At 39.8% G+C, this 20,845-nt stretch overlaps 1 protein-coding gene across 4 annotated transcripts in view; it reads right to left on the reverse strand.

The window, feature by feature from the left end:
- Window positions 1-20,845, reverse strand: part of plcg1 (phospholipase C, gamma 1) — an 87,779-nt gene that overhangs the window by 35,457 nt on the left and 31,477 nt on the right. For all 4 annotated transcript variants that reach the window (XM_079802762.1, XM_079802765.1, XM_079802763.1 and 1 more), the window contains exons 6-20: window positions 20,297-20,381; window positions 19,976-20,059; window positions 19,277-19,299; window positions 16,849-16,918; window positions 16,556-16,657; window positions 15,840-15,958; window positions 12,730-12,815; window positions 11,010-11,130; window positions 10,729-10,897; window positions 9,110-9,232; window positions 8,923-9,024; window positions 5,945-6,132; window positions 5,634-5,834; window positions 804-923; window positions 527-707 (exon numbers count right to left, since the gene is read on the reverse strand). In XM_079802762.1, coding sequence (XP_079658888.1) covers window positions 527-707; window positions 804-923; window positions 5,634-5,834; window positions 5,945-6,132; window positions 8,923-9,024; window positions 9,110-9,232; window positions 10,729-10,897; window positions 11,010-11,130; window positions 12,730-12,815; window positions 15,840-15,958; window positions 16,556-16,657; window positions 16,849-16,918; window positions 19,277-19,299; window positions 19,976-20,059; window positions 20,297-20,381 — 1,774 coding nt within the window. The remainder of the gene's footprint in view (window positions 1-526; window positions 708-803; window positions 924-5,633; window positions 5,835-5,944; window positions 6,133-8,922; window positions 9,025-9,109; window positions 9,233-10,728; window positions 10,898-11,009; window positions 11,131-12,729; window positions 12,816-15,839; window positions 15,959-16,555; window positions 16,658-16,848; window positions 16,919-19,276; window positions 19,300-19,975; window positions 20,060-20,296; window positions 20,382-20,845) is intronic.

The following is a 20,845-nucleotide window of genomic DNA, read 5'->3' on the forward strand; positions in this document are numbered from 1 at the left end:
GAGAATGATATGTATGGATTTATCTAACTCTGGGGGATACGGTGAATAATCTAAAGTCCCAAAAAGTCGGCGTGTTTCTTAAACTACATGATGATTATGTCACTATCAAAACATAACCACACCTGAAGACATTTTCTCAGTGCTTTCTTTGCCACAGTTAAAGCAGCCAGGGAAAAAAAATATGTTTTAAAAGTCAAAAGCTAACACTAAAACAAACACTGATCACCATAATGACGACCATAATCCTTCAGTGATGATGAACTTTAACACTGCTTCAGAGTGCGGACTCAAATAAACTCTGAGGAGTGTTCATTTAACACTGGGGTTTTTGCTGTGTATAAGATATTTTGAGTGTTTGTCTTTTTGTCCATACAAATGGAAGTCAATGGGCACCAAAACAGTTTGGTTACAAAATATATTTTGTGTTGCACAGAAGTAAGTCATACAGGTTTGGAAGGACATTCAAGTAAACTATCCTTTTAAGCACGGATTGGATGAGCCGAGATGGATGTTAATCCAGACTTACAGCAGTGCCGATCTTCTCCAGTGTCTCCTCGTTGATGGGGTAGCGCAGCTTCATCTTGCGGTACAGTGGATGTTTCTCGTAGTAACTGATTAAATCTACTAAACTGTCAAACTCAGAGGTGCCCAAAACCACCGTCTGTCCCTCCTGCTGCACACGGCAGTGCTTTATCTTGCCCTCCGCCCTGATGGAGCAAACACGGGGGGGGGGGGGGGGAGTGAGGAAAAACTACAGAATCAAGGACACAATAAAAACATGAAAGCGGGAGTCTGGATTTTACCGGAAGGAAATGGCGAAAGAGTTGTATTCTGTTCTCTTCCTAACGAGGAAAGCCCCGTCACGTGGGACTCTCATCAACATGTTTTCAGCCTGACTGCGGGACAGACACGCGTGGTACCACCTGCACGGAAAACACACGCTCAAATTAGACCGGGAACACACAAGGAAGACAGGAAACCACACACAAAACCCTACTCCACATCCACTGCTGTTATTCCCTGCCACATGTGCACTACTGATCACAAGTTTGAAGACTTTGGGTTACACTTTATTTTAAGGTGTCCTTGTCACAGTGTAATTATACATTCAATTACTGACTAATATTAATGAACTACATGCACTTCCTATAGGATTAGGTTTTGGTTTAGGGTAAACTACATGTAGTTTGCATAATTTATAGTTATTACCATAGTAACTACATGTAATGTGGGACAAGGACACTAAAATAAAGTGTTACAGATCTTTTTTTATTAATATTTTTATTCAGCAAGGATGCATTAAACTGATCAAAAGTGACAGTAAAGACATTTTAATAAATGAGTAAATGCTGTCTTGGTAAAAATGTATCACGTTTTCCACACTAATATGAAGCAGCACAACTGTTTTCAACACTGATAATAATCATAAATGTTTCTTGATTATCAAATCATCATATTAGAATGATTTCTGAAGGATCATGTGACACTAAAGACAGGAGTAATGATGATAAATTCAGCTTTGATCACAAGAATAAATCACATTTAAACAGCTACTTTAAATAGTTTTTCTTAGTTTAATCAAATAAATGCAGCCTTGGAGGGCAGAAAGGAAAATCTTATCAAACCATATCAATATTTGCTGAGAAAAGCCCAAATAATGATAATTAAATTTTCACTCAGTTCAATATTTAATTTTACACCATTTAACTTATTTATTGGTCATTGTAATGTAGTTGGCCTTAAAACATGAATAACTATCTATTAATAACATTTCCAAACCATTTTTTTCTCCCTGATTATTTTTTCTGCCCATATTTGAAGCAGATATTATCACATTTTTCTTCTTAATCTTTGATAAATTCTCTTATTTCAAAATGTTTAAAATGGAGTAAACGGTTACTCTAACCATCTTCAGAACTGTAGATTATAACTTTATTATGCATGACATCACATCACTGTAGATCACTACAGGAATTATACAGTATGGATATAGCATCCTTATTCTTAAAGTGACAGTTCAGTTTGGTTTTTTTCATACTATGGAATTCAATGGGGCCCATGAACTGTTTAGTTCAGAGTGGACACGCCCCTACTGCTGATTGGCTCACTCTCTCTACCCATATAATGAGTGGACACGCCCCTACTGCTGATTGGCTCACTCTCTCTACCCCATAATGAGTGGACACGCCCCTACTGCTGATTGGCTCACTCTCTCTACCCCATAATGAGTGGACACGCCCCTACTGCTGATTGGCTCACTCTCTCTACCCCCATAATGAGTGGACACGCCCCTACTGCTGATTGGCTCACTCTCTCTACCCCCATAATTAGCGGACACGCCCCTACTGCTGATTGGCTCACTCTCTCTACCCAAATAATGAGTGGACACGCCCCTAATGCTGATTGGCTCACTCTCTCTACCCCAATAATGAGTGGACACGCCCCTAATGCTGATTGGCTCACTCTCTCTACCCCAATAATGAGTGGACACGCCCCTACTGCTGATTGGCTCACTCTCTCTACCCATATAATGAGTGGACACGCCCCTAATGCTGATTGGCTCACTCTCTCTACCCCCATAATGAGTGGACACGCCCCTACTGCTGATTGGCTCACTCTCTCTACCCCCATAATGAGTGGACACGCCCCTACTGCTGATTGGCTCACTCTCTCTACCCCCATAATGAGTGGACACGCCCCTACTGCTGATTGGCTCACTCTCTCTCCTCCCATAATGAGTGGACACGCCCCTACTGCTGATTGGCTCACTCTCTCTACCCCCATAATGAGTGGACACGCCCCTACTGCTGATTGGCTCACTCTCTCTACCCCCATAATGAGTGGACACGCCCCTACTGCTGATTGGCTCACTCTCTCTACCCCCATAATGAGTGGACACGCCCCTACTGCTGATTGGCTCACTCTCTCTACCCCCATAATGAGTGGACACGCCCCTACTGCTGATTGGCTCACTCTCTCTACCCCCATAATGAGTGGACACGGCCCTAATGCTGATTGGCTCACTCTCTCTACCCCCATAATGAGTGGACACGGCCCTAATGCTGATTGGCTCACTCTCTCTACCCCCATAATGAGTGGACACGCCCCTACTGCTGATTGGCTCACTCTCTCTACCCCCATAATGAGTGGACACGCCCCTACTGCTGATTGGCTCACTCTCTCTACCCCCATAATGAGTGGACACGGCCCTAATGCTGATTGGCTCACTCTCTCTACCCATATAATGAGTGGACACGCCCCTACTGCTGATTGGCTCACTCTCTCTACCCCCATAATGAGTGGACACGCCCCTACTGCTGATTGGCTCACTCTCTCTACCCCCATAATGAGTGGACACGCCCCTACTGCTGATTGGCTCACTCTCTCTACCCCCATAATGAGTGGACACGCCCCTACTGCTGATTGGCTCACTCTCTCTACCCCCATAATGAGTGGACACGGCCCTAATGCTGATTGGCTCACTCTCTCTACCCATATAATGAGTGGACACGCCCCTACTGCTGATTGGCTCACTCTCTCTCCTCCCATAATGAGTGGACACGCCCCTACTGCTGATTGGCTCTCTCTACCCAAATAATGAGTGGACACACCCCTAATGCTGATTGGCTCACTCTCTCTACCCCAATAATCAGTGGACACGCCCCTAATGCTGATTGGCTCACTCTCTCTACCCCATAATGAGTGGACACGCCCCTACTGCTGATTGGCTCACTCTCTCTACCCCATAATGAGTGGACACGCCCCTACTGCTGATTGGCTCACTCTCTCTACCCCCATAATGAGTGGACACGCCCCTACTGCTGATTGGCTCACTCTCTCTACCCCCATAATGAGTGGACACACCCCTAATGCTGATTGGCTCACTCTCTCTACCCCAATAATGAGTGGACACGCCCCTAATGCTGATTGGCTCACTCTCTCTACCCCAATAATGAGTGGACACGCCCCTACTGCTGATTGGCTCACTCTCTCTACCCATATAATGAGTGGACACGCCCCTAATGCTGATTGGCTCACTCTCTCTACCCCCATAATGAGTGGACACGCCCCTACTGCTGATTGGCTCACTCTCTCTACCCCCATAATGAGTGGACACGCCCCTACTGCTGATTGGCTCACTCTCTCTACCCCCATAATGAGTGGACACGCCCCTACTGCTGATTGGCTCACTCTCTCTCCTCCCATAATGAGTGGACACGCCCCTACTGCTGATTGGCTCACTCTCTCTACCCCCATAATGAGTGGACACGCCCCTACTGCTGATTGGCTCACTCTCTCTACCCCCATAATGAGTGGACACGCCCCTACTGCTGATTGGCTCACTCTCTCTACCCCCATAATGAGTGGACACGCCCCTACTGCTGATTGGCTCACTCTCTCTACCCCCATAATGAGTGGACACGCCCCTACTGCTGATTGGCTCACTCTCTCTACCCCCATAATGAGTGGACACGGCCCTAATGCTGATTGGCTCACTCTCTCTACCCATATAATGAGTGGACACGCCCCTACTGCTGATTGGCTCACTCTCTCTACCCCCATAATGAGTGGACACGCCCCTACTGCTGATTGGCTCACTCTCTCTACCCCCATAATGAGTGGACACGCCCCTACTGCTGATTGGCTCACTCTCTCTACCCCCATAATGAGTGGACACGCCCCTACTGCTGATTGGCTCACTCTCTCTACCCCCATAATGAGTGGACACGCCCCTACTGCTGATTGGCTCACTCTCTCTACCCCCATAATGAGTGGACACGCCCCTACTGCTGATTGGCTCACTCTCTCTACCCCCATAATGAGTGGACACGGCCCTACTGCTGATTGGCTCACTCTCTCTACCCATATAATGAGTGGACACGCCCCTACTGCTGATTGGCTCACTCTCTCTCCTCCCATAATGAGTGGACACGCCCCTACTGCTGATTGGCTCTCTCTACCCAAATAATGAGTGGACACACCCCTAATGCTGATTGGCTCACTCTCTCTACCCCAATAATCAGTGGACACGCCCCTAATGCTGATTGGCTCACTCTCTCTACCCCAATAATGAGTGGACACGCCCCTAATGCTGATTGGCTCACTCTCTCTACCCCAATAATGAGTGGACACGCCCCTAATGCTGATTGGCTCACTCTCTCTACCCCCATAATGAGTGGACACGCCCCTAATGCTGATTGGCTCACTCTCTCTACCCCCATAATGAGTGGACACGCCCCTAATGCTGATTGGCTCACTCACTCTACCCAAATAATGAGTGGACACGCCCCTAATGCTGATTGGCTCACTCTCTCTACCCCAATAATGAGTGGACACACCCCTAATGCTGATTGGCTCACTCTCTCTACCCCCATAATGAGTGGACACGCCCCTAATGCTGATTGGCTCACTCACTCTACCCAAATAATGAGTGGACACGCCCCTAATGCTGATTGGCTCACTCTCTCTACCCCAATAATGAGTGGACACACCCCTACTGCTGATTGGCTACAAGTGTGTTGTGCTGCTCGATCGGATCCACTTTCAACAGCGTTTCTCAGAAATCTCTCCCTGCCCCTTTAAGAGCCTCCCCTCCTCCGCTGCTTCAGTGGTGCGGTGGGTGTGAGACTCACTCTTTGCTCTCGTGAGCGTTGGTCTGTGGCACTGGCTCCGTCAGCTTCATCTCGAACTCGTTGCAGCGCAGAGGCACCTGCTGGTAATGTGTGATGAGCGCAAACAGAGTGTCAAACACCAGGTTATCCGTCAGGTAGAACTTGGGGCTGCCGGCTTCCTGCCGAGAGTGAATCCTGCAGTGCTGAACGCGCCCGGACCGCCTGAGGAGAGGGGGGGGCAGAAACCTTTTCATTTTAAAGCCTTTTTCTGTTTCCAAGTCAACAACTGGTCAACTGCTACTGTGACTATGGTAAGGTAGTGTTGTTGTTACCAGAAGGAGAGTGTGTAGTCGCCCACAAACGTCTCGCTCTCCCGCACCAGGAAGGAGCCGTCGGGCGCCCCGGTCTCCAGGCAGTACTCCGACAGCAGCCGCTCCGCGATCTGACGCCCGTCACGTCCCGCTCCCAGCTTACCGTGAAACCACTTCTCCGTTACATGCTGGTCCATGCCGTTACAGACCTGAAGAACACAAGAGTCTGGATGTTCAATCACACTTCTGCATTCCCAGAGCCACCACTGGCTGAATTACCAAAGGTTTCTTCTACTGTGAATTAAGTGAGGCCGATATAGGAATAGCCGCTAGAAATGTGTCAACAAATTTCTCAATTTGCTCATTGAAAAGCTCATCTCTGCATGCGTTTCTAAGCATTGTAGTTTAGAGAAGCAGCTAAAGAGAACTGATTTCGCCATATGCGCGCACTGATGGTTCCTGAGCGGCGCGCGACATGAAGCCACTGCTCAGAGCGCTTGAGAACTAAACTGTGCTTTTTACCGCTTAATTGGGTTTGAAAAGTTTAAAGGATTAGTTCACTTTTAAATAAACTTTTGCTGATAATTTACTCACCCCCATGCAGGCACGTGCAGAGGGGGGGGGGGGGGGGGGGGCTTTGGGTGCTCGAGCCCCTGCCCTTTTTCAAAATGAATCAAAAGTGCCCCTCTCAGACAAATATCAATGATAATATCGTGGTCAATAAAACTAAATAAATGTGATTATTATAACATGACAATGTATACAATAGTAACGAACGGCTCAAAAGTCGGATAATTTCTGTTGAGGCGTTGTCATAACGCGTTGCTATGGGTCGCGTGCGTTTTGATTGACAGCTGATTTTCCACTGTTCGGAAACGGCTCTCGAGCCAAATATGGTCCTTTCAGAGAGCGTGTGGCCTCACGGGAAAAAAGTAAACCAATATTTTTTTTCATCCATAATCAGAGCTAATGTGTTGATTTAATTACAAATCTATATATTAGCTATATATTTTAAAGTATTACACAATTCACCAATGCCCGTTTGTCATGTGTTACACCAACCAATCGTGATCTGGCAAAGCAAGTTGAAATTCCATTGGGCGATGTGAAACGGTAATTTTCTGTTCTTATTCATAAATCGGTTGAAAATTACATAGCCAGACGAACTAACGTTTGTGGAACGATTTCCTGCGGTTTGTCTCATTTTATAAATTGCATCACTGACAAAATGGATTTTAACAGACAACAAACAAATCCCTGCACAAAACCACAGCAGCAAACGTTTCATTAATGGTAAGTAGTGTTGAATTCACTTGTATTTATGTATATTGATACACCGTTTACTACTTCATGAAACTATCAAAGTTAACAAAACCCAAGTGCCACCGGCACCAACATTAGGCGAAGTGTAGGCTGGAGAAATGGTTACATGAAAGGAAAGGACTTATTACCATTTTTGAATATTATGTAGCATTATGAAAGAAGTCTCTTATGTTCATCAAGCCTGCATTTATTTGATAAAAAACAGCAATATTGCGAAATATATTAAAATAATGGTTTTCTATTTTAAAATAATTTAAAATATAATTTATTCCTGTGATCACAGCTGTATTTTCAGCATCATTACTCCACTCTTCAGTGTCACATGATCATTCAGAAATCATTCTAATATGAGGATTTAATGTCAATGATGGAAACTGTGATACTCTTTTCAAGATTATTTGATTAATAAAAAGTTAAAAAGTATATATAATAATATTTCACAATATTAGACTACTGTTTTTTCTGTATTTTTGATTAAATAAATGCAGGCTTGATGAGCATAAGGATATACACATATATATATATATATATATATGTATATATATATGTCCATGTCTTTCTTTCTGCAGTCGAAAAGAAATTAAGGTTTGGATGAAAACAGTCTAGGGTTTTTCTCCATATAATGGACTTCAATGGGCTCCAAACGGTTCAAGGTCCAGATGACAGTTTCAGTGCAGCTTCAAAGGGCTTTAAACAATACCAGACGGTGAATAAGGGTCTTATCTAGTGAAACGATCAGTTTCTGCAAGAAACCGAGCAGTATTTATGCTATTATTGTACCTATAATCAGACGAATGTGATCATCTCTGAGCTCCGCCATAACTTCCGCTAAGTGAGGTCAAAATACGAGCGTGGTCATAGATGTATACATAGATGCCTCATTAGCGCTTGCACGGTTCAATAGAATTAGGCATCTACGATTGATATATCTATGACCATGCTCGTATTTTGACCTCACTTAGCAGAAGTTATGGCGGATCTCAGAGATGATCACGTTCGTCTGATAAGAGGTAAAATAATAGCATAAATACTGCTCGGTTTCTCGCAGAAACTGATGGTTTCACTAGATAAGACCCTAATTCATCGTTTGGTATCGTTTAAAGCCCTTTGAAGCTGCACTGAAACTGTCATTTGGACCTTGAACCGTTTGGGGCCCATTGAAGTCCATTATATGGAGGAAACCCCTGGACTGTTTTCATCCAAAACCTTAATTCTTTTCAACTGCAGAAAGAAAGACATGGACATCTTGGATGACATGGGGGTGAGTAAATTATCAGCAAAAGTTTATTTAAAAGTGAACTAATCCTTTAATACACACACTTATGCGTCAAAGTGATCATGTCTTTGCAAGTATCCTCATAAACAAGGATGTTTACATTCATTTGAGACATAAATGTCTAAGAAGAAACCGCACGTGTATCAGTGTATTGAATCCGTGCAGTCGCTCTTAAAGCGACAGCAGCCTAATATTCTTACTGCGTCTGTGTCATTCATGTTAATCACACAATAAATGAAGGAAAACACACTCACTGCTCTTGACTGAATTGTTACATATCGTCACATTTTTGTATCGCGATATCTCGATACACGAAGTATCGTTACATCCCTATTTATGACTTTAAGGACTCCCCGTTTTTGAAAGCAGCTAAGCAACTGTTCCACTGTGTTTTCCTCACCTCTCTGTGCTCCTCCTCGTCCTCGTTCCCTTGATTACTCGACGTCTCCTCAGAATAATAGATCTTATTGCTGGTCAGAACGAAGAAGTGCGGGTACCACTCCTGTGAGGACGACAGCAGTGAACATTCATCATGAGTCTGCCAACAGATTCAGCTCTCCTGTAAGAGCAGATCAAGAGGATCTCACGTGGTTGATGGGGTCCTCCAGGTACAGGATGCCGTTCTTGATGGAGTTGCTGATGTCGTTCTCCGAGTAGGGCGTTGAAGACGAGACCTCCTCATACGCGCTTCCCTCAGCTAGTTTCTTGTGCTGAACAGATCAATAAGACATAAAGGATGACCAATAGCATTAGTTTTATAAAGCAAAAATACTTAGACAAGGTTTCGGCCCAACAGCGATTATACATTCTTATTTGTAGCATTTATTTTTAGGAATTTGATAATTTTCCATTACATACCTAACAACCTGTCACAGCACACTAGTGTGCCATGGCACAGTGGTTGGGAAACACTGCTCTAACCAGCCAACTAAAACTAACTAAACAAACAAACAAACTACTAAACAAGCAACTAACTAAACAACCAGCCAACCAACTAACTAAACAAACAAACTACTAAACAAGCAACTAACTAATTAAACAACCAACCAACTAACTAAACAACCAACCAACTAATTAAACAACAAACTAACTAACCAACCAACCAACCAACCAACCAATTAAACAACCAACTAACTGAACAACCAACAAACTAAACAACAAGCCAACCAACTAACTAAACAACCAAACAACTAAACAAGCAACTAACTAACTAACTAAACTACCAACTAAACAACCAACTAACTAATTAAACAACCAACTAACTAAACAACCAACCAACTAACTAATTACACAACAAACTAACTAACTGAACAACGAACCAACCAACTAACCAAGTTAGTAACAAACAACCAACCAAACAAGCAACTAACGAAACAAGCAACCAACTAAACAACCAACCCACCAACAAACTAAACAACCAGCCAACCAACTAACTAAACAACCAAACAAGCAACTAACTAATTAAACAACCAACTAAACAAGCAACTAACCAACCAACTAACTAATTAAACAACCAACCAACTAACTAACTAATTAAACAACAAACTAACTAACCAACCAACTAATTAAACAACCAACTAACTGAACAAGCAACCAACCAACTAACTGAACAACCAACCAACTAAACAACCAGCCAACCAACTAACTAAACAACCAAACAAGCAACTAACTAATTAAACAACCAACTAAACAAGCAACTAACTAACCAATCAACTAACTAATTAAACAACCAACCAACTAACTAACTATATAAACAACAAACTAACTAACCAACCAACTAATTAAACAACCAACTAACTGAACAAGCAACCAACCAACTTACTAACAACAACCAAGCAAGCAACTAACTAAACAACAAACCAGCTAAACAAGCAACCAACTAAACAACCAGCCAAACAATGTAAACAACCAACTAACTAAACAACAAACCAACTAAACAAGCAACCAACTAAAAAACCAAACAACCAGCCAAACAATTGAAACAACCAACTAACTAAACAACCAACCAACTAAACAAGCAACCAACCAGCCAAACAAACAATTTAAACAACCAACTAAACAATTTAAACAACCAACTAACTAAACAACCAACTAAACAACCAACTAACTAAACAACCAACCAAATAAACAAGCAACTAACTAAACAACCAACCAAACAAACAACTTAAACAACCAACTAACTAAATAACCCGTTCCCTGCTCTCACCTTGATAAGGATCTTCCTCTTGAGCTGGTTGGGCGAGGGGAGGCCGTCCGCCGAGATGTCCACCGCTTTGGTCAGGAGCATCTCTCCAAACACTTTCTTAAAGTAGGTGGCCATGTTTCTCTGCTGGACAATACTGCAGTGGTCCTCGATGGAGAGGATGATGGGATAGCTGCATGCAAACACATGTGACGTAATGGGATTATCGCATGACGCACATTCTTGAAAAGACGACCAGATCACAATAATCACACACGTCATGTGGGCTGAGCAGAGACACTCACTCAGACGTGACGAAGGCATGTTCTTTGATGGTTTGAAGCACATCGTTGAACTTGATCTTGGTGGTGAGGGTGTGACCGTGGTAGATGACGGGCATCCCATCAGGACCGTCCCAGCAGTCCACTGCAAAACACACACACACACACATTAAAACCGCCTGCCAGAAACACAACAACATGCCACAAATGATAAAACAACATATCTAGCTATAGTAGTTAAGCTGCCTTTATTTATAGAGCACTTTATAACAATACAGATTGTTTCAAAGCAGCTTTACAGTGATCAACAGGAAAATAATGACTCAGAGTAAAGAAGCTCTGAAAGACAACAGTAGACACTCACTATTCAGTTGAAATAATGACTAGAGTCTAATAAAGACTAGACTTATAGTTGTAGTTATGACAAATAAATTGTTCTTGTAAATAAAAACAATATTCACTCCCTAAAAAAAATAAACAAAATTTAATTGTTATACATTCCAGGAGTATTTTGGTTAAAATTTGGAAAATTAATAAATAAAAAAAATAAAGAACTGTAAAAAAAAAAAAAATAAACCAACTAAAACTAAAAAACAAACAAATTAATTTTAGATTATTTATTTTTTCCAGAGCACAAGCTATTTATTTTATTATGCCACAAATCATAAAATGTCAGATTTTGCTATGTCTGGTCCTGCAGTTATAGTTCTAAAGGAAATAAATAAATCCTTCTAATTAGACACATTTCAGTTCCTAAAATAAATATATCAATAAACAAAAATCAATAAATTCATCATTTAATTGTTATAGATTTCTGTGCTTTTTGTTTGTTTACTGTTATTGTGTCTGTCCGGTAAATTTAGAAAAGTTTAAAAAAAAGTTTAAAAAAACAAACAAACCATAACAAACAAATAAAAATACAAATCAATCAACCAAAAAAAGAAAAGAAAATTAATTTCAGATTTTGTAGGTTTTTTAATCCCAGAACCTAGGACACTAAAACTGCAGGAGAAAATATTATTAATAAAAAAAAATATATTATATTATATATCAGTGCTGGGAAAAAATTAATTGCGATTAATCGCATCCAAAATAAAAGTTTGTGTTTACATAATATTTGAGTGTGTACTCTGTTAATTATTATTTATATATAAATACACACACATTCATGTATATATTTAAGAAATATTTGCATGTATATACATTTATATAATCTATAATATATATAAATATAAATGTTTTATATATAAAAATAATATTTTTTTCTTAAATATATACATGCTTGTGTGTGTATTTATATATAAATAATAATTAACAGAGTACACACTCAAATATTATGTAAACACAAACTTTTATTTTGGATGCGATTAACCGTGACTAATCTTTTATAATATATAATTTTTTTTTTTTAATTTTTTTTATTTTTATTTTTTTATATATTATAAAAGATTAGTCACGGTTAAATCGCATCCAAAATAAAAGTTTCCAATTTACCTATATAAATACATGCATAGTGTCATACTGTTGTAGTCTGCTAGTTTTACTACTGGGGAAAAACGGTTAAATAAATGTTTTTTTTTTTTTTATATTGTATGGTATATTGTTCAATGCAATAATTGCAAACCTGTATTATCAGCACGTTAGTTCCTAAGATAAAACTGTTAAATATAGTATTTTAGAATCTATTTATTTATGAACCAATGATCATTACTAATGATTGTCTGAGAGTTGTGTTGCGACTTACACTCAATGCATCTGCAGCCCATCCGCAGACAGCGGGCGTACGCCTCCAGAGACGACTCGCTGGAAAACTGGTCTCCCGTCAGATAGCTAAAAATACCAGCACACACGTCAGGCCTGTCTGCATTACTTCATACACACCTCACACTCCACCATCAATAGCCCTTTCACCTTTATCACCGCTTATAAACAATGCAGACGGAAGCCACGCAAACGTAATGCTGTACAAACACGCTCAAGAATTCTTTCCATTCTGTCAGTCTAAACCCGGGTCGCTTTGATCCACCAAATAGCTTTATAATCTAGTTATACCGGTTAAACACTAAAATCTATCTTAATTATTCTGAAGTCATGAGAGAAACAACATGCAAGAAGCAAAGGGGGTGGGGGGTACAAGATACTAGCATTTAAAATACAACACACCATAGTAACACTTTACCAATTTGAAACAGAGTTTCTTGAGTAAAGAAAACGCTGTACTTACTCAAACTCTGTTTTATTTACCTGTGCATTACAAACAAGCAGAGATCTCCTAACTGTGTGCGGCACTTCATTCTAAATGGAGGCGGCTGGAGTTGTGAGGTTTGACTGACAGTTTGAGGAGCTAATGGATTTATAAGGTTTAGTAACTTTAAGCGCTTTTTATTGGTTAAATATTTGTAAAAACCTACATACAGACATAAAGGATGACCAATAGCATTACTTTTATAAAGCAAAAATATTTAGACAAGGTTTCGGCCCAACAGCGATTATACATTCTTATTTGTAGCATTTATTTTTAGGAATTTGATACATTTTCCATTGCATACCTGACAACCTGTCACAGCACACTAGTGTGCCATGGCACAGTGGATGGGAAACACTGCTCTAACCAGCCAACTAAAACTAACTAAGAAACAAATAAACAAACTAAAACCAACTAAACCAACCAAACCACCAACAAACTAAACAACCAGCCAACCAACTAACTAAACAACCAAACAAGCAACTAACTAATTAAACAACCAACTAAACAACCAACCAACCAACTAATTAAACAACAAACTAACTAACCAACCAACCAACTAATTAAACAACCAAGTAACTGAACAACCAACCAACCAACTAAACCAACCAAACCACCAACAAACTAAACAACCAGCCAACCAACTAACTAAACAACCAAGCAACTAACTAACTAACTAACTAACTAACTAACTAACTAACTAACTAACTAACTAACTAAGTTACTAACAACCAACTAAACAAGCAACCAACTAAACAACAAACCAACCAACTAATTAAATAACCAACTAACTGAACAACCAACTAACTAAACAACCAACCAACCAACCAACCAACTAACTAATTAAACAACAAACTAACTAACCAACCAACCAATTAAACAACCAACTAACTGAACAACCAACGAACCAACTAACCAAGTTACTAACAACCAACTAAACAAGCAACCAACTAAACAACCAACCAACCAACCAATTAAATAACCAACTAACTGAACAACCAACTAACTAATTAAACAACCAACTAACTAAACAACCAACCAACCAACTAACTAATTAAACAACAAACTAACTAACCAACCAACCAATTAAACAACCAACTAACTGAACAACCAACGAACCAACTAACCAAGTTACTAACAACCAACTAAACAAGCAACCAACTAATTAAATAACCAACTAACTGAACAACCAAACTAAACCAACCAAACCACCAACAAACTAAACAACCAGCCAACCAACTAACTAAACAACCAAACAAGCAACTAACTAATTAAACAACCAAGTAAACAAGCAACTAACAACCAACTAACTAATTAAACAACCAACCAACTAACTAACTAATTAAACAACAAACCAACTAAACAAGCAACCAACTAAACAACCAAACAACCAGCCAAACAATTTAAACAACCAACTAACTAAACAACCAACCAACCATCTAAACAAGCAACCAACTAAACAAGCAACCAACCAGCCAAACAAACAATTTAAACAACCAACTAAACAATTTAAACAACCAACCAACCAACTAAACAAGCAACTAACTAAACAACCAACCAACTAAACAAGCAACTAACTAAACAACCAACTAAACAAACAACTTAACCAAAATGTTAGTTGTGGAAAGAGTTAGTTGGTTGTTTATTTTTTTAGAGTGATAAAATGTATACTCTAACCAACCAAAACTAACAAAGAAAGAAAAAACAAACTAACCAACCACCAAACATCTAACCAAATAACGAACCAACCAACCAATTCTGTCCCAAACTAACCAACCAACCAATTATGTCCCCATATAACACGTTGGTTATTTTGAGGGTAATTTTATACAAATTAATTTATACTAACCAACTAAAACTAACCAACAAACTAACTAGCTAACCCTCTAACCAACTAATTCAGGCCCCAATCTACTAACTAACTGACTAACTAACTAACTGACTAACTGACTAACTGACTAACTAACTAACTAACTAACTAACTAACTAACTAACTAACTAACTAACTAACTAACTCTTTTCCAATAATCCAACATTTTGGTTCTTTGAGGGAGAATCATTTTAAATACACCAAACATCCAACCCAACCTTCCTCCATCCTCTAGCTCAGGGTGTGCAGTCCTGCTACTAGAGAGTCACAGGACGCTGGCCCTCCAGGAGCAGGTCTGGACACCACTGATCAAACCTTTTTTTTTTTGAAGGGGGCTGATTTTACACACTTACTAACCAACTATCTATCCCAACCTTCCCCATCACAGTGTGTGCAATAGAGGCCGACAGGAGCGTGTTTGGACACCTCTGATCTAACGGAGTGTTTTGGTTCAGCGAGAGGGGATTCATTTTATGAACCAACCTTTCCCCCTAATCTAACATTTTCGTTCTTCGATGGATGAATGTTATCTTGAGACCACATGTTACTATCCATTGTCAACGTATCAGGACTAGTTACTAGATACCTTATAGGGAATGTAGAGAACTTTAATAAACATACAGCCTCTTAAAATCACTGTACTGGCCTCTTGAACGTGTCAGATTAATCAGCACTGTAATTGCACACTGAAAATGCAGTGCATCAGTGAGCAGGGAACACCGATCACGCCTCTACTCACGTGTTGTGGGACGAGGAGATCCAGTAGTGGGACAGGGGGTTGTTCATGTCCTCAGGCCGCACCTGATCGAGCTGCGAGTCCCAGATCGTGTTCTCTTTAGAGAACAGATACGTGAGGAACTGAGAACCACAAAACATGTTTGCGTTAAAAAACAGCATGCGGAAACTGAAGACAGAGAGCTTGAGTTAGTACTCAGAACTGCTGGTGTAGAGCGTTTGAACACCAAACACACCACTGAACCGGTTCAGAGCTAAACGCCAATCCCCACGAAAGGGTGCAAAATACAGCAAGAGAGTCGTTTTATCAGCAAAAAGAACATGAACCAGGAAATGTCCTTTCCTATTTTTGTTTCCTAACAATAATAAGCAGTCACCTTTATGATTGATTTGTGTGTAAAATAGCTACTTCAATATGAGGAATGAGTGTCTCAAACTGTTTTTTTATAAACAGGGACTCTCAATATTAACTCGTATGATCACATTACAAAATAATGCAAAGTTTAAACATCTTTGGTCGGATTAACATATCAAACAAAACAATCTGAGGTCACAATACTGCAGTGAAGCAGGAAGTGGTGATGTGGGTAAGACATGGGGCTTGCAACGCCGCTGATATGGGTTTGATTACCTGAGAACGAACGGGTAAATGTATGTCTAGAACTAGTCACTTTGCCATTTATGTATATGGCAAACACATTCATGCCATGTAAATGTCACCTCGTCTTGATGATAGTACGGCTGCTCGATCTCTCGTAGAGGATCCTTCAGGTAGTGGAACATGAACTCCTGCACCTTGTTATTGTCTGTAGCCCAAAGCTCCTGAGGACACACACACACACACACACACACACACACACACACATATATATATGGAGTTACCAACATCTGAAGTACAGATTCTCTTCCCTCGTCAACACACTCTACTGTACAAATGTATGCGTCCGATTAATGTGTAAATACAGTGACGGCTGGTTTGGTTTGAGCAATAAAGTGAAAAACACATATCTAACCTTCTGATGTTCAATTAGGAAGTTCTGGAAGTCCTCCAGTGAGATCTTCTGTTCTGGTCTCTCAATAAACCTGTCAGAAACACAGATCAGTGTTACAGCCTCATGTCTGAAAACTCTAGGAGATGTTCTAGGATGTCTGATAACAATTTAAATACAATTCATGACCATTTACTTATAGTTTTTTTTTTTTTTTGTGAACAATTCAACTAACTAAACAACCAATCCTTTCCTCATCTTACATTTCATCTCTTCGAGATTACATGTATACTCCACTCAACCAACTAACTCTTTCCCCATCTAACATTTTGGCCATTTAGATGGTAATTAAATGTATACTCTAACCAAACAACCAACTAACTCTTTCCCCATCTAACATTTTGGCCATTTAGATGGTAATTAAATGTATACTCTAACCAAACAACCAACTAACTCTTTCCCCATCTCACATTTGGCTCTTTGAGGGTGATTAAATTTATACTGTAACCAACCAACCCACTAACCTTTATCTTGATGGGGAAAGAGTTAGTTGGTAAGAGTTAGTTAACTAACTCTTTCCCGATCTAAAAGTTTGGCTCTTTAGATGGTTATCATATTTATACTCTAACCTACTACCTCTTTCCCCATCTCACATTTTGGCTCTTTGAGGGTGATTACAGAATACATTTAACCAAACAAACAACCAACTAACTAACCAACTAACTCTTTCCCAATCTCATATTTTGGCTCTTTAAGGGTGATTAAATTTATACTGTAACGAACCAACCAACTAACGAACTCTTTCCCCAACTTACATTTTGGCCCTTTGAGGGTGAATACATTTATACTCTAACCAACTAACTAACTAACTAACTAACTAACTAACTAACTAACTAACTAACTAACTAACTAACCAACCAACTGGCCAACCGACCAACTAACTGTAACCTACCAAGTAACTAACTAACCAACTAACTAACCAACCAACCAAGTAACTCTTCCCCATCTAAAATTTTGGCTCTTTAGATGGTAATCATATTTATACTCTAACTAAAAACTAACTATTTCCCCATATAACATTTTGGCTATTTAGCGGGTGATTAAATGTATACACACACACACACACACCAATGAACTACCTAACCTCTTTCCCTATCTCACATTTTGGCTCTTTGAAGGTGATTACAGAATACATTTAACCAAACAACCAAACAACTAACTAACCAACTAACTCTTTCCCCATATCATATTTTGGCTCTTTTTAGGGTGATTAAATTTATATTGTAACCAACCAACCAATCAACCTACTAACCTAACTCTTTCCCCATCTTACATTTTGGCTCTTTGAGGGTGAATACATTTATACTCTAACCAACTAACTGGCCAACTAACTCTTTCCCCATCTCATATTTTGGCTCTTTGAGGGTGATTACATTTATATTGTAACCGACCAATCTACTAACTCTTTCCCCATCTTACATTTTGGCTCTTTGAGGGTGATTACAGAATACATTTAACCAAACAACCAACTAACTAACTAACCAAGTAACTCTTTCCCCCCATCTCATATTTTGGCTATTTGAGGGTGATTAAATGTATATTGTAACCAACCAACCTACTAACTCTTTCCCTATCTTACATTTTGGCTCTTTGAGGGTGACTAAATGTATACTGTAACCAACCAACCAACAAACTAACTAACTAACTCCTTTCCCCATCTTACATTTTGGCTCTTTGAGGGTGAATACATTTATACTCTAACAACTAACTGGCCAACTAACCAAGTAACTAACCAACAAAGTAACTAATCAACCAAGTAACTAATCAACCAAGTAACTAATCAACCAAGTAACTAACCAACCAAGTAACTCTTCCCCATCTAAAATTTTGGCTCTTTAGATGGTAATCATATTTATACTCTAACTAAACAACTAACTATTTCCCCATATAACATTTTGGCTACTTAGTGGGTAATAAAATGTATACTCTAACCAACCAACTAATTAACTAACTAACCAACTAACCAAACATCAACTAACCATCCAACCCAACCTTGCTACTAGATTATCACAGGACGCAGGAGCAGGTCTGGACACCACTGATCAAACCACTGATTTTATACACTTACTAACCAACCAAATCTTTCCTAATAATCTAACATTTTGGCTCTTTGAGGGAGAATCTATTTAAACAATTTTTTACCCAACTAACTAATAAACCAACCAAATTGTTAAAATGGTTTGATTTTCTGTTCACACAGACAATACTGTGCGGGTGTATAAAACTAATATTATCAAAAAATGATAATAGTAATAATAATAACAACAACAAAAATCTAAATGGTAATAGCCTAACACAAACAGTTCAATAAAATCCCAATAAATGTGTTGTAAATGATAATTTATGTCATTCATAAATTCTTTAGCTTGAAAAAGAGAAAACGAGTGAATACCTTTGCAGCAACGAAATCTCCATCTATAAAGAAACAGAAAGAAAAGCTGATTATGTGAATAATACATTGAATACCCCATCGTGTGACTGCAGCCATTTCAGCTCCACTACAGTAGAACAGCTGGTTAACATCTGCAGCTCTAAAGCCCGTCCATATGCAGACCCATCAGATGCTAATCAACTGATAGAGATATCAAACACCCACACAAGTGATTCAATCTACACACACACACACACACACACACACACACACACACACACACACACACACACACACACACACACACACACACACACACACACACACACACACACACACACACACACACACACACACACACACACACACACACACACACACACACACACACACACACACACACACACACACACACACACACACACACACACACACACACACACACACACACACACACACACACACACACACACACACACACACACACACACACACAGCCCTTTGAGTGCAGAGGTCATCAGTGCTGTGTGGCCTAATGGCTTTTAGCCGATAGATCTTGTGGCTTTTTAAAAGGGCGAGTATTGACGTGATGGCCATTTGAGAAGCGGGGCAAACTGATGGGGTTTAAGTGGCTCTGAGGAGGGGTTCACCTCTCGCCCTGCTCCAGCAACACATATAAATAACAACACACACACACACACAAATAAGTGTGTAACTCACTGATTTCTGTGCATCAAACATCAGGCTGCGGTACAACTGGGCGAAATGACTATACGACACATCTCCATTCCTCAGCTCTCCATCCTAACAAAAAACACAACCAATACTAATATTAATAATAATAATCATCATAATAAAGCAGAAATATTATATATTTGTCCTGTAATTACAAATGTATAAACACAGTGTGCCAATCAAAACACACGGTATAATAAATAAGCAATATACAATAAAAAAAAAAACACCCAAATCATTCATTCTACACTTGAGAAAGCATGACAAAAATCATTGTGTGTGTGTGTGCAGAAGCGAGTGTGTTACCGGAAGTTTCTCCCGTAAGAACCTCATATTGGGAACCCTGTAGTTGACTTGACACAGCATACTCTTCAGATCCTTACAGGAAATCCTGCGAAACAACACACAACGTTTGGGAATGTGGTTATGAAACGGCTTCATGCGGTCACGTCAGCGCCAGGTTTATGAGTTTATCGTTTTTAGCAGTGTTTTCATCAATAGAATCAGAACGATTTCTGAAGGATCATGTGACACTGAAGACTGGAGTAATGATGCTGATAATTCAGCTTTGAGCACAGGAATACGTTATGTTTTAACACATATTCACATAGAAAACTGCTACCTTAAACTGCAATAATAGCTCACAATACTACTGTATTTTTGATCAAATAAATGCAGGCTCAAATCATAATTATTACTTTATATTCAAGTGTATATACGGACATGGTTAGCATGTATATGTGAAGAGGCAGCTTTCCATTGTGACTGGAAAAGATTATTAATTTCAACAGTGTACGTCACTTATTTGATTTAGTCACATACGCTGACAAGCTGAAAATGTCATGTTTCTCATCT

The sequence above is a fragment of the Gobio gobio genome (assembly GCF_949357685.1).
Source record: "Gobio gobio genome assembly, chromosome: 21".
In the NCBI taxonomy this organism is placed as follows: Eukaryota; Metazoa; Chordata; class Actinopteri; order Cypriniformes; family Gobionidae; genus Gobio; species Gobio gobio.